Raw genomic sequence first — 14015 nt, forward strand, 5'->3', positions numbered from 1 at the left:
TTACTAAGTACGACTCGAATTTCGTTTTAAACTATCACACGGTTGCGAATAGATGAGCATTTCGTTAAAAGGGCATACAACATCTCGGCAAAAATGATTCTCAAAATTAATCTGACAGTCATCGTACCTGGCCAGACTGGTTTTCAAACAGCAATAGGCCTAGTGATTTTAGGATGACTTACCGTAGTTAAATGGTTAACCAAATTCTCCAGAGCGCAGGGAAAGCTTGAAACACCCCCATGCTCGAGGTTACCTATTTTGTTTTAAACTAGGTCAAATTACGAAAAATTATAACCATGATCCGGTAGATCCATGATGGTTGGGACCTTTGAATATGATTGTGGAATCTGATATTCATGGTCTTTTTGAGGCTGTTTTGTTTCAAACTACCACTAGTTATACTAGTAATAGGGGAATGATTATCGTGTGATCGTCTCTAGGCGAACGAGGACTTGTAGATTTTGTTTTAATATTTTTCGTTACTCTTAGTGTGATGCCGTAAAAAATAACAAAATCGACAAAGTCAAACATAAGATTTTATACAAATTTGTTCGAACAAGAAGATATGTTCATCGTGTAAAAACAGCACTAAGAAATGCAACTAGCAACGAACGTTATATATGAACGGACCCTGAAGAAAATACAAACGCCTAGATGTAGTCTCCACATATAATGTATTTTCTTTCGAGTAATGCGATTCACACGTTACGGCATAACCATCTAGATCACGTTACATATTCTCGTACGTTCAAAAAATGACGCTTGCGGATGAAATATATATGAAATTGATTCATTAATGTGACAGAGCCTTGGTGTACATCAGGCAAAAACAATTATTCTTTGTGACATGTAAGCAGTGTACGGAAGCGCTTGGGAGTTTTCCAAATTTATATATTGAATATAACAAAATTAGCATTTCGGCTTGCTAATTCAGTTGGACACAATCGAATAAAAGAGTAATTTTAAAGAAATAAAAGAGACACCACTATTTTCAAGGACGTCATCATGAACTATTATCCTAATTTCGAATATGTTTCTTCTTGGAATAACAGGATCTTCCAGTTAAGTCAACTAGTTAAAATACAGCATATTTATTAATAGATTTTTCCTTCTTCGTCTGATTAATCCGTAGAACTCTACTCAAAGTGACCTGGCTTTGTCAACGCATTGTGCTACCCGGTACGAAAATCACACGAAGCTGGAAACTATAACAAACGCAACGGAAGAACTTGCCATCATGCCACGACACAACATTGATAGATGTTTTGAACCGTTGGTGGCATTGACATTACGTGAAATCATTTCCAATGGGCGGGTAGCCGGTACTCGCGTAATTCAAACAAATTTAACTCTACCGAATCTATCTAGAGGTGATTGCAGAACGAATTAGGATCGTCTCAGTATGTCGTGTGATGTACAATTGCAACAAAACGGACACAATATTGTATCGAATGAATAAAATCAATAGTTTGTCAGCCAACATTTTCGGGGACGGGTTATTTTTGTGCCAAACGTCCGGGAATTACTTCGCAAAGCAACAAAAATTTAGCGACGAAGATAAAGGTGCAAATTGAAGGGTCTTGATAGTTGATTGGGATATTTTCGCTTAAAAGTGGCTTACTTGTTACTGTTTTCACATGCTCCGTAGCAACTCTTCTGCCGAAGCCGATGACGACGCAGCAGGTACCGGTAAATCTTCACCACTGTCCGGTGCCGACTCTTCACCGATTCCACTTTCTCCACTATCAGGAGGAGCACCCTCGGCTTCAACACGGTGGTGATGGTTATGGTCTAAGCTAGTAGCACTGTCCGTCAACGGATCGCCCCCCGTAAGGCAAGTGCTGTTTGAACACATTTCAAAAAACTTTCTAGTTACCTCCTCCATCGAGGTGTCCTCCGTCAGCTCGGTTGGGAAGTTGTTCTAAAAAAGAAAGTGAATTTAGTGTTTATTTCACATCTAATCATCCGATAAGTCCTAAACTACCTTAACAACCTGATTATCCTCTCGCAATATCCGCCATTCCTCCAGAATGTTTGAATACTGATCGTAACGTGCCTGGGATCCGATAACCTCATAGATATGAATCAACCCACGGTAGTCGTATTCCAGTCCGGAATACGATTCGCCAAACAGTCGTAAACTAATTTCGATACTTTTCAAGTACAACTCCTCCGCCTCTAGGTGTTTCTGCATATGATAATTGTAAAGCGAGGCGAGATGACCGATCGATAGTCCAACTTCGTAATCGTACGGACCGAGAATGTGTGTTTTGATTTTTATTGCACGCTTATGCATCTGTTCGGCATCATCGAACTTCGCCATGGACTGATACAGCCGTCCAAGATTACCGTAATGTTTCGCCGTCTGCACGTTAATCTCCCCGAATGCTTCCAACGACAAATGCAGCGCCGACCGGTGCAATTCCTCCGACTGTTCCAGCAAATTCTTACACCGCTGATAATCGATCGACGATGCCATCGTGTCCAGTGCGATCTCCTCCAGGATCAGGGCCTTCACTCGTTTAGCCGAGGCCAACATCAGATGATTGCATGGCACCAGTTCCTTCATAATATCGATCGCCCGCTCGACGTTGGCCGTGGCCGCGTCGAACTTCCCGGAGCTATACTCCAGCACGTACAAACAATAGGCCAGGTCTTCATGCGCCACGGCCACGTGCAGATTGCGTGATCCGAAAATCCTACAGAGAATCTCGTGCGCCTCGGAGTACACCGCTACACTGTTCGCAATCGAGTCCACGTTCAGCAGGATGAACCCGTAGTCGAGTAAGGCATCGGCGTACTTCTGGTGGTTAGTGCCGAAGCTGGCACGGGCCCGACAGACCGCCTGCTTGATCAGCATGTTGGCCGATTGAAATTGGCGCTTGACGACGCAGGACTTGGCCATCTGTCGCAGGACGTCCACGACGATTCTGGGGAACAAAAAAGAGAGGGGAAATTATCTAATTTGAAACAGCGAATGTGCGGGAATTTTCAACAACTCGTCAACATAATGAAAAATATTCACAGCATCACATTCCTTGCCTAATCATGCAAATCTGGACGGAATACCGGTTACTTTCGATCGACCGATCGTTGAGCACCGTTTCTGATCGCAATACCATTTTGCTGCTCTTAACTGTCACTATCAGTTAATTTGATGTAGGTTTGATGGTTATCGTGCGCGACGATTGATTCATTAGCCAATTTCGTACAATTTCATAAAAGAAATGAATTTCTGATTATTAGGTTGCTGGTTAGGCAAGCATTTCACAAAAATGACTCCACCCCTGTCGAGAGGCCTTACGGCAGTTGGTTAGAACTTTGGCCATAGCCGTCGGAAAGAAAGATGTTGGCATATACTTCATCTCTCTGGTTGCCTTATTGATCTCCTTTTCGATTTTAACTACAAAATTCAAGTTCGCCCAAAAATATTTGAAGCTTGGATACATTGGGGAAGTTGCCGTTCTTGGGAACGACTGATATCGTCAAATGCTTCATCTCCTCCAGCGACCGCTTCGCGTAATGTGTCGAGCCCAGTTCTTGCCAAGAAAAGAAGACCGGTTTTGACATCCTTATCTCGCTGATTGTCAGCTTCGAGAGAACTTTCTTGGGGAACTTTGTGTGAGTTGTACTTTACGGCGCAGAACACCTCCTTCCTGGGAGACGTGAAATAGCCAATCCCCTGTCTTTCATTGCCGTCGAGCGTCAGGTATGTCTCGTCATCCATGATCATAACCACGTTGCGCTTCGCAAAGAAGACATCATTGACGAGCACCTTAAGCCGCCTGCGCCGTCGGAAACGGCGGCCCCTCGCAAGCAAACCTGTGATCTACCCGTTTGTCCGGATTACTCGAACATAGAATTAGTTCAAGTCCGACGGAGCAACAGCGATATCGGAGAGTACACGACTTGAAGCGATGTGGTACATTAGGCGTAAATGTTATTTTTAAATTTTTAGGGAAGTATAAAATAATTAATTTTGGACTTTCAGCAGTAGCACGGCTCAAATTGATACCGAATGGCCTTATTTCTCGCACAGTCTAAAATTGCGACCGTTCCTCTGTACCTTTGATATTCAATTTTGTTTTAATCGATTAGACTAAATGACTCTTATGCCAAGTGGCTTTATGCCAAACGACGTTATGCCAAATGGTCTTCCCTCACCCCCATAAGCTATTGACCGCTTGCAAAACTAATTCAGACATCACTTCGTTAGAAATTTAATAACATTTCTCAAAAAAGATTGACCGATTTGAAGTTTTCGACACTTTGGACAACAAATCTATCTTTCATAACCTGTCAGTGATAATTCATATTTTTAACAGACACTATACTCGCAAATCAGGATTCTAAAAAACCACCATCAGCTCAGACTCAAACATACTTATCCTTATTGAACCAATGATATCAAAATACTAACTTGTCCGGCGTATGTTTGTTGACATGTCTCAGCGCCCGAACGCTCCACCGGTAGCTCAGATCGTACTCGCTCCGATAGAAATGCAGCACTGAAATCTGATGGTACATATTGGCCAGCAAACTGTTCGGTATGTTACTAAGACTGTCGTTATCATTGCTACCGCTAGGATGACCGGCATAATCGCCGCCACTGGTACTAGCTAGTACAGCGGAGCATCTTTGCTGTCTTATCTGCTGCTGGTGCTGCTGAGTGAGTTTGTCGATAATATTAAGCGCTTGGGCCACGGTAATACTAGCTTCCTTAAAGCAACAGAAAGCCGTTTGTGCACATAGTAATCTGTAAAAAAAAATGTGAAAAGGTTACATTAAATCTCGTTCTATGATTTACCCCAGTGTAACTTACTTCTGCAAACAGTTCAACTCGATCAATGACCGCATGTAGCAGGTTCGCAACAGTTGAATCATTCCGATTGTGATGTTAAATACATGTAGCGATTCTTCCAGCCAGCCGGACTCCGACAGGAACGAACCAAGCCGAACTCCGTTGTCGATCTGATCCATGAAGGCGCACACGAAACGCCAGATATCCGGCGGTACCGAGCAGTCACCGGATGTTGTGAGGTCACCCTCACCACCATCACCACCCAGATAGCTCTCCAGGCTGGCATTCTTAACGTTCGAGGCATTCGCATTCTGCAGGTAGTACACCGTAGTCGCACGGCAAAATTTCGTGCGTAGCTCGGTCACGATAGGACGTCGAGCCGTCATCAGCGTTTGGACACACTTGAACATGATTTGTTTGAGCGAGGTTTGTTTGATCAGTTTGTTGAACGTGTCCAGATCCGTCAACTGGACTAGCAGGATGTCTTTGAGGGAGTCGAAGTTGCACATCTGTGGGGGGAGGTGAAGAAAAAAGAAGATATTCATCAAAACAAATCACACATTGCTAACAGCTATAACAGTAACAGGAGAGAAAAATATTGACATTATTAAATTCCAGCCAGGCATGTATCCGAGCGAGCTGTAGCTGATAAGAAGCTAGCCGGACACCTACACACAACAACCGTGACGTAGTGCGATGACACTGTAAAATAGCAAAAGCAAACAGTCTTCCCAGTAAGGTGATAAGAAACGTCCCATTCAACAACAATGCCGAATTGTTTCGCTAACGAGGGAAGAGACGGAAAAAATTGATTATTAAATACATAGCTAATTTTTGATTTCCCTTCTCGCACTCAACCTAGATCAGGTATTTTATCAGCAACCGGCTGTCAATTTCGATTGGCGGAATGGCTGCATTTCTGTGGCGCAGTATTTCACGCTACAGGTTCTGACTCATTGTGATCACTGGTGCTCAAAATGATTATCACCTGGTTGCCGAATTCGGGTTACACGTGGCATAGTTGGCATCTCGATGAAACTGGTGTTTGCTGATTGTGGTGTCATTCGGTTTATAGAATTCAATTTTTATGATTTACGCACAAAAATGTCTTTCAATTACTTTACTATTTGTCTTCCTTAAATATGTAAATGTGAATCGGTTAGAGAATTGAAGATACATTTCGTTGTCCGGGCAACAAACAAATTTGATTTTCAAATTTTCAAATCGCTGTTATAGGATGTTTCACGATGACGTCAATCTTTGATAAAGATTTTGGATTAGATCGGGTCAAACTATGTTCGTCATAGTCCCTTTTTATCTGTATCTGTTCAACAATCGATCAAACTACTTATAGATCCAGATTATGCATTTACCGACCTCATCAAGCTGAGTCGAACGGTATGGTCGGTTATCAAATGTTTGGTCCGATCAAAATAAAATATATGCTACTCATCCTCAAATCTCGCTTCATGTGAACAGTGTATGCACATTGATGATGTTACAGTTGATGAAACTGCCTCTTCTGATCACTTGCTACTCGTCCATGCGTCGCTTATAAAGTCGGTTCGTTGAATGTGCCGCCCTTACTGGTAGAATGTAACTGCTCAATGGCTGTTTTTCCACACCTTATGTATGGCCAAGCAAAGTTCCTGTAATGCTACGACCTTGAAGTGGCGAGTTTGAAGATTTGGAAAGCCAAGCAGCTTGCAGATTATATGTTTCAATGGTCGTCCTTTTTATATCACGGTTGTTGTTGATTGTCCCAATCCATATTTACTTCTTGGTATTCGATGTTTCCTTCTAGAATATGCGTAATATTTATTTTTGTAAGCAGCTTGCTGGGCTAGCATCAATACCCCGTTGTTTGTTTATTGGGACTTATAGTATATAATTCATTTAAAATAATAGGAAAAATAGTATATAATTCATTTAAATAAAAACTAAAAAAAGTTATGTTTCATTATTTTGCATCCGGGAGTCACACGAAGTACAGATGGGTGTTGGAACATTTGAAATCGTGTGTTCGCGTGAGGTTCTGGTGTGTCCGGTTCGCAATCGGGAGTACTTTTAGTTCTTTACAATCTTGACGGTCATCCCATTTGACGAGAAGACCCTTTATCTTCTGGAGATGGCCAAGGGATGCCCGCCAGTGGGAAACGAAATGATTGTTGAGGATTTCTTTGAAGTGGCGTATGAACAGCTGGTATCTCCTTGGATTTCCGACCTCGGGCTGGCGTTACCCAGGATGTCACAATGTCCAAGGATCTAACATGGTGAGTGGGTCTAATTCGTTTTCAATGGCCTGGAGAAAAGGATGACGGGATTAGCCACTTTCGAGAGCTCGGAGTACCGATAGTGAGTCTGTAAAGATAACGGTTGCAGTGTTTTCTGGTTTTTGAGCCAGGACAAGTGCTGCTGCTTCAGCGAAGAATACGAAGTTTTCTGCTGGAAGGCGGAGGGCTGAGCTGGTTTCGACTCCAACTTCGTTGCCTTTTTTGAGCCGTCCGTGAAGAAACGGGTAAGTCTGGAAAAGCGTCGTTGAATTAGTTGGCTATATGCTGACCGTGCGATCTCGGTGGCTGCTCCGGCCCAAATGGACTGGGCCAGGGAAGTGTCGATGTTGGGAGGACGGGTATTCCAGAGGCGAGGCCAAATCCGATGGAGGAAGCTCGGTTCCGGCGAAGTTTGAGTAAATTTCTTTGGCTGTTTTTAGTGTTGCGGAATCGTCACCTCCGAATGTGCGTTCGACAATATTAAGGGTACTCCGGAGGGTTATCAGAGCAATTTTCCAGCGAAACGGTAAAACGCCAACTTCTACGCAGGAACTTTCGGCAGGTGTGTTGGGTAGGAGTTTGGAAGCTGTTCGGATGGATCCTAGGTAGATGGTTTGCACCAGGCGTTTGCGGTTTGCACATTCCCTCTTAATTTTCTGGAAGTGGGGGATGAAGGTGGTTTTTCGGTCCAAGGTTATTCCAAGAATGGTCTGCTTCTTTTTGTATACAATCAGCGTATCTGCGATCCGGATCGGTCGGTTGGTGGTGCGGTGAAACAGAAGCTTTTGAATGTAGATACTATGAATCCTACGGAGGTGACCCATTTTAGTATAGCGTTCACAGCAGCTTGGAGATTGATGCGGGTTCTTCCTTTGATTGATCCCAGAACCACCACAACGATGTCGTCAGCATATACTAACATGAACACACCCTTGGGGAGGGTGGCGACGATGGAATTCATACTGATGAGGAATAACGTAACCGCAAGAACGGATCCCTGAGGACCACCAATTTCCTCGGTGTATAATTCCAACTCGAAATTTACGATTTTCGAGGAAACGTTGAATAAAGAATCCGAGGTAGCCTCGTATTTCCCAGAGGTCGAACTGTCTGAGAATTCCTTCGTGCCAAACGGTGTTGCATGCTTTGTCGATGTCGAGAGCGCTGTATGGAAGCCGTCCTTCTTAGCCATTTCGAGGATTTCTCCAAGAGAAGCAAGTTAAGTTCCGGTGCCCTTCCCTTTCCGGAAGGTGTGTTGTCGTTTGTCAAGTCGTCTCACAGGAAGACCGTTCTCTTCCTCAGTAGCCAATATAATGTGGGATTTCTTTGTTGTCCAAAATTTCACATAAGTGACACCGGCAACAGATATTTAGTTTGGCTAAATGGTGACCTCTCCAAGAGAAGTAATAAGGGAAGTATTAGACCGGTAACAATTTTGACCTTTTTTCGGAACACCACTAAATCAAATGGTAATTGGCTACCCAAAAAGTATGCCAAATATGAGTTAATTCCGACAACTCTAGTTCACTCACAAGAGTTTTCAAGTTTCTACGGTAATATATGAAAAATCGAAAAAAAGCGCAAAAATGTACTAAAAAACCCCACAGTAACTCTATATATCTAAAATTTCTATGCCACTTAGCTTGTTCTACAATAATCACTTTTCTTGAAGGTTACTTATTGATTGGTCATTAGACTATTCAACTTTAAAGTCAACAGAATTTTTGAAAATCTATTCTAAGTATGTGCGAAAAAGAGAGACAACACGTACATTTATATGAGAATATTTTTATACTACAAAATATATTTTTGCATGCAAAATTAAAAATTGTAGTGAGTAAACCAGAAGCAAACGCCCAAGCTCACGGTGTTCCGAAAAGTCAATTTTGTTGCCGGTGTACTGCGTATAATTTCAGTAAAATCAGCGTAAACTCCGACTTACCATCCAGATATGTCAGCAACAATGCGGCCAGTATTAGTTTTGCGCGAAAAGCAACTTATCTTGCATCAGGTTCCAAGCACCTCCGCGTGGTCCATTGTCGGATGTATCCCTGCACGACCAGTATTGCCTTGTCCAAATGACTCCACCTTTGATATTTAATTTTCTTTTTAAGGTCCACTTATATATCGCTGGTTTACGCCAGAAAACAGTATGGCATTCCATATAATATTCTGGTTATTCGACTGAATCTTCTTAGTAGCATGCTTGATCATGTTCCAATACCGTTCGAATCTGCTGACATTTACTTTCTCGTAGATACGTGTTTCTAGTCATCATATGCGTCACTGTCGCGTTATTTAACAACAAGAACTTCATCAGCACTGATCTGAAACAAGGTTTTAAAAAAGATAAGTTGTAGTGCTTCATTGCCACAGACCTAGTCACATTAACCTAATTAATAAGAACTGTTTCCCAACATGTAATTCAAGATGAATCTAAGACAATTTGAGAAATACGCGGAAAAGGATCCTTTTGGACGTCCCCCTTAGGGCAAATAATATGAGAAAAGTCCTTAAAAAACCGCTCATTTTGTCAGAACATAAGCTCCACCTTTTGTACACACAGTCCTAAACACACATTTGCAAGTGGGTTATTCCTCCTGCTCGAAAACAATTTTTCAATAGAGGTCTATCACCTGTATGCTTTCGCGTATGTCGATGGCACCACCATAGTCTATGCGACGACAATTCCAACTGATTGTTTCGGGTTTCACGAACCCCACTGGCCTCATGGTGCAACGTCTTTCATTATTTCGCCTTCCGCATCGGTTTCTTTAGAAATTCGCACCAACGCCCATGATCCGAAAATAAGTCGACTCAGATCAGCCTTTCCATTATTAAAAGGCTCGTGTGGTGTATTATGTAGCTGGTTGATCGACAAGCGCTAGTGCATTCTTTCATTCCATTATTTCAGTGGCAATCGAGAATTCGCAATATTCAACGACCTATCCTCACCAGAGAGAGAGATTGTTTCGCTCCGTGGTATATATGCTCTACAAATTAAGCTTTTCTTATGAAAAGATTACTTTTTAGGATGATTTTATTTTTTATACTTATTACACAGGACACATTATGAGAATAATGCACATCATTTTGTTGTGACGCTACTATCCATTGCAGCGCGTTTGGATTGATCGGATAATATGGCTGCGGGTCTAGCCTTCTAAACGCACCCGGTCTCAGGTTGCTCCGAGCTGTAGTAGTGGAAGGTGTTTTCGTGTATTTCGATTATGCAACGACGCGGTTGTGCGTTCGCCAGAACAGCGGTGCGGATTTGGAAGAATACAACAGAAACTTATAAAATACTTCTGGATGCCTACGAAGCGACCTGTACAAATCTTCTTGAAATATTCAGTTTGTATGATCCGGGTTCGTCTGTTCAAATCGGCAGGCTTTTTCATCAGTGTTTCGAGACCTTCGTTGTCAATTATTACATTATTTAAAACGCATATAGCTTTAACAATGTCGTCAGTTGTTTTGGAAGTTGTCTCAATAGGCTTCCATAGAATTCTCCATTTTGCGGTCGTTAGTCGTCCATTAAAATGTTCATTTTCACTACTGAGCTGTAATCGTGGATAAGGACGAAGCAAGTTTTAGATTAAAGGATATGGTGTATCACCAAAAAAACATATGAAATTGCCAAAGTCAATGCTGTATCAGGAAATGGAGTATCTGGGGGAATGCTCAGTTTTGCTTCATTTAATAATTTCTTTTTCTCGGAGGCACTCCATCACACTGTTTACCCTATCCTCCAGCTTCTACAACCAATGATTCCTAATTTGCATCTGCGACTGCCTGTAGCACTGTCCAATGATACCCTTTGTAGTTGTAGTAAATCGATTCTGCTGCGGTTGGGTACCTTACACGGATATGTTTTCCATTAATGGAATCAACGCAGCTTAAAAATTTCCATTTTTTCGAAAACTCTTCAGCTACAGATCTAAATATTTGCTCCGTTGGTACTGGTATATAAATCGGCTGAAGAACTTTCCACAAATCTGGCACGTTTCGCGAACTATGGAGGGAATTGTTGATCGACCCATACGAAGGGAAAATCCCAATGCAGTGTATGATGAACTGGTCGCAAGATACCTGTAGACCAATTTTAGTCATAATGATCTTGCTTTGCGACGAAAATAAATATTTCATACCTTAGACTATCAATCGTTCACAAGAAACAGTGGGTTCATTATTGCAGTAGGTCCAGTTTTTTGTCGGCTTATTCTTGACCACGCCTAACACTAAATCGAATGTTTCAATGTTCATTCAGGTATAACTACGAAACATTCCTGGTATTTTCGAAGATCATGGTATATACGACAGAATTCTCCATTCCGCCTTCCTTGGTTTATTGGATGAACATCTTTCGTTTTTTCTTGTTAAAAAACGAGTTTACGGAGCTCGAAGAGGCAAAATAATCCTCATCGGAAGATATCATGTTCGCTTGAGAACTATAAACAAAATTTGAAATTTATCAAAACGCGTTTTCAATACTATGCTGCAGCGAGCCCTTGGTCAACGATACGATCCACTCTAAAAACTGTAGCTCAGTTGACTCGAAGAATTTTCACTTGTTTCGGTTACCAAGCAACCTCTGGAGCTCTATAACCTCCCAAAGGAGCAAAATGGAAAAGCCACCGACTTTGGAATTATGAATAATGTACCTAGAAGCAGATTTTCGTAAGCACATGGCTACTAGGATGGTTGAATTCTGTGATTGTAGCTCTCAGTTCGCAGTGCAGCACATTCAAATGTTTGGCGGAGAATTTGCCGTTGAAATGCATTTTTTCACTTCGTCAGCTGACATTGAGGTGGATTTTATGAATAACGTTGCTGAGAAATAACGTACTGCTGACTACAAATTATGGGAAACTCCGAAAATAATTCATCGTTAGCCGCTCTACAATTGCAGATTCCCGGCCGAACTTTTATCATCGGTAGATTTCCAAAATGAATAACGCCTTCCTATGCAAACAATTCAATGGATCCCCTGCCTACCGTCCTAGCCAAGTTCCAAATCATAAAATTTCCTACAAAACGATTCGGACAAACAGAATACTACGGAAAAATTATCCTCTTGTACTGTACCGTACTCAAAACAAACAAGGGCAACCAGCTGCCAACTATAGCCGTGAGTGTGACGTACAGCAATATTTCGCAGTGTCTCGCTAAACCAAAAATGAAAATAATACTCAAGAGATCGAAGACAGAGGGTGAAACAACTCTCGCTGTTTCTTTTGCTATACAGCTCTCTTCGCAGCCCATATGATATTATGCTGGTAGGTAGGTAGGTAGGTTTGTCGTGTGTAGCAGATTTCGCGATTTCCATCCAACAAACCATCATCACCACTACCACCACCACCATCACAGGCAGGCAAACTTTTCCTTATAGACTTTCCCCTTCGTTGGCCACAAACCAATAGACGATGGGGGAAAATTTAACCTTTCGGTTGTCCTTGGTGGGCGGATTTTCAGACAATAACCTATTTCGTCTTGGGCTATTTTTAGGATTCAACAATATTTTCGCTATTACACCTGAACACACGTCTCTCACATACCACCATCGTACAAAAGCAGGAAGCTTACTCACCTGTTCGTATACGGTGGCCAGGATGGCTGTCGGTAGCAGCCGCAGTTCCACGATCCGGTCAAGACTGGCGACATTGTGGTTCAGGTTTTTCACGTAAGTCAACAGGCACAGATCGTACAACGAAGAAGGTTCCTTTCCCATTGTCTATATAGTTTTTTTTTGTCAGCTACTCTAGCTGCATTCGCAGCCACACTAAATCGAAAAACCAAAACACTAAACTCTCTTCGTTCCTTTTCCTGCCACTTCCGTGAATTGTTCGTTCACAAATCTCGGATTCCAGCTTGCTGGACGGATAAAGCTTTTGCCTTGATCGCTCTTGGCTGCGGAACTGAAATATCGAAAGATTTTTCTAACGTTCGCACTTGCAACTGGATATATTGATGCTTATGCCGAGAGAAATTTGGGAAGGAAGAAAAATTTCACCCTTTTTTAGGGATTTTTGCTCACTTTTTCAGATTTACTGTGATTACGGACACTCCAAATACGCGACGAATGCGAAGACGGAAAATAGACTGCTGACTGACGGATGCTTGATGATGTGAATGTGAAGTTTTTCTTTGAATCGTACACGCTAAACTGAAATCGATACATTCGGTGAACCGTGGGGCAAACGTTCCACAGCTGGAGTATAACAGATTGTATAACAGATTTGAAAAAAGTAGCATCTTGCTTATTTTTCATGTGAGTACGCTAAAAGTAACGTGTTGCTGATAAAGAGTCAATGCTTAGCTTATATTTAGCATAATAAATTCAGTTTGTTGAAATTTGTTAGATATGACGTTTTGAATAAAAGGCATTGATATCATTTTGTTCTATCATAGTGGATACATTTTCTGTAAACTTTGGTAAGAAAATAACCGGCTTTGAAAGTTGGATTTTTGATGCACTTCGCTATCACACTTTTTTCACGATTGCCAAATGAAATGATTGAAATCGACAAAAAATTAACTTTTTCAATCAAATATATTATAAAACCGGGGACGGGCATAGCGTAGTTGGTAAATCGATTGCCTTGTACGCAGCTCACCTGGGTTCGATTCCCAACCCCACACATAGGGTTAGGGATTTTTCCAAAAGAGATTTCTCTAACTCGAAACGAGGCGAATGACCATAAGGTTAAAACCTCTATAATAAAAAATAAATAAAAATATATAAAATTATAAAAACCACGAGACTGGCAGCCATTCTAACCTGCCAGATAGTAAAAGTCAGGTAAAAGTTGTACTTTTGATCACACTTTTAATTCATTACTCTTTCAAACTACACAAAGAAAAAAATATTGGTAAAAATAAGAGTGTTGCGCTCTTCTTCTTTATTCTCACGCCATTATTGTGGAAACGCAGAATTTTGC

At 41.7% G+C, this 14015-nt stretch overlaps 1 protein-coding gene across 1 annotated transcript; it reads right to left on the minus strand.

Moving 5' to 3' along the window:
- Positions 1–1062: 1062 nt before the first annotated feature.
- LOC131692187 (amyloid protein-binding protein 2-like) lies at positions 1063–13193 on the minus strand. The gene is made up of 5 exons (XM_058979087.1): positions 12665–13193; positions 4823–5310; positions 4421–4756; positions 1985–2930; positions 1063–1921 (listed from the first exon to the last, which is right to left on the minus strand). Exons 1-5 carry the CDS (start codon positions 12803–12805, stop codon positions 1634–1636), a joined length of 2199 nt encoding a protein of 732 aa, XP_058835070.1. The 5' UTR covers positions 12806–13193; the 3' UTR covers positions 1063–1633.
- Positions 13194–14015: the final 822 nt, after the last annotated feature.

Source organism: Topomyia yanbarensis, chromosome 1 (assembly GCF_030247195.1).
Source record: "Topomyia yanbarensis strain Yona2022 chromosome 1, ASM3024719v1, whole genome shotgun sequence".
Lineage (NCBI taxonomy): Eukaryota > Metazoa > Arthropoda > Insecta > Diptera > Culicidae > Topomyia > Topomyia yanbarensis.

Bases quoted from the DNA above. Each gene is read 5' to 3' on its own strand.
- LOC131692187 (XM_058979087.1), bottom strand. From the start codon at position 12,805: ATGGGAAAGGAACCTTCTTCGTTGTACGATCTGTGCCTGTTGACTTAC. The intron at 4,757-4,822 runs GTAAGTTACACT...TTTTTTTTACAG, and splicing joins GAGTTGAACTGTTTGCAGAA to ATTACTATGTGCACAAACGG. The intron at 2,931-4,420 runs GTTAGTATTTTG...TTTGTTCCCCAG, and splicing joins AACAAACATACGCCGGACAA to AATCGTCGTGGACGTCCTGC.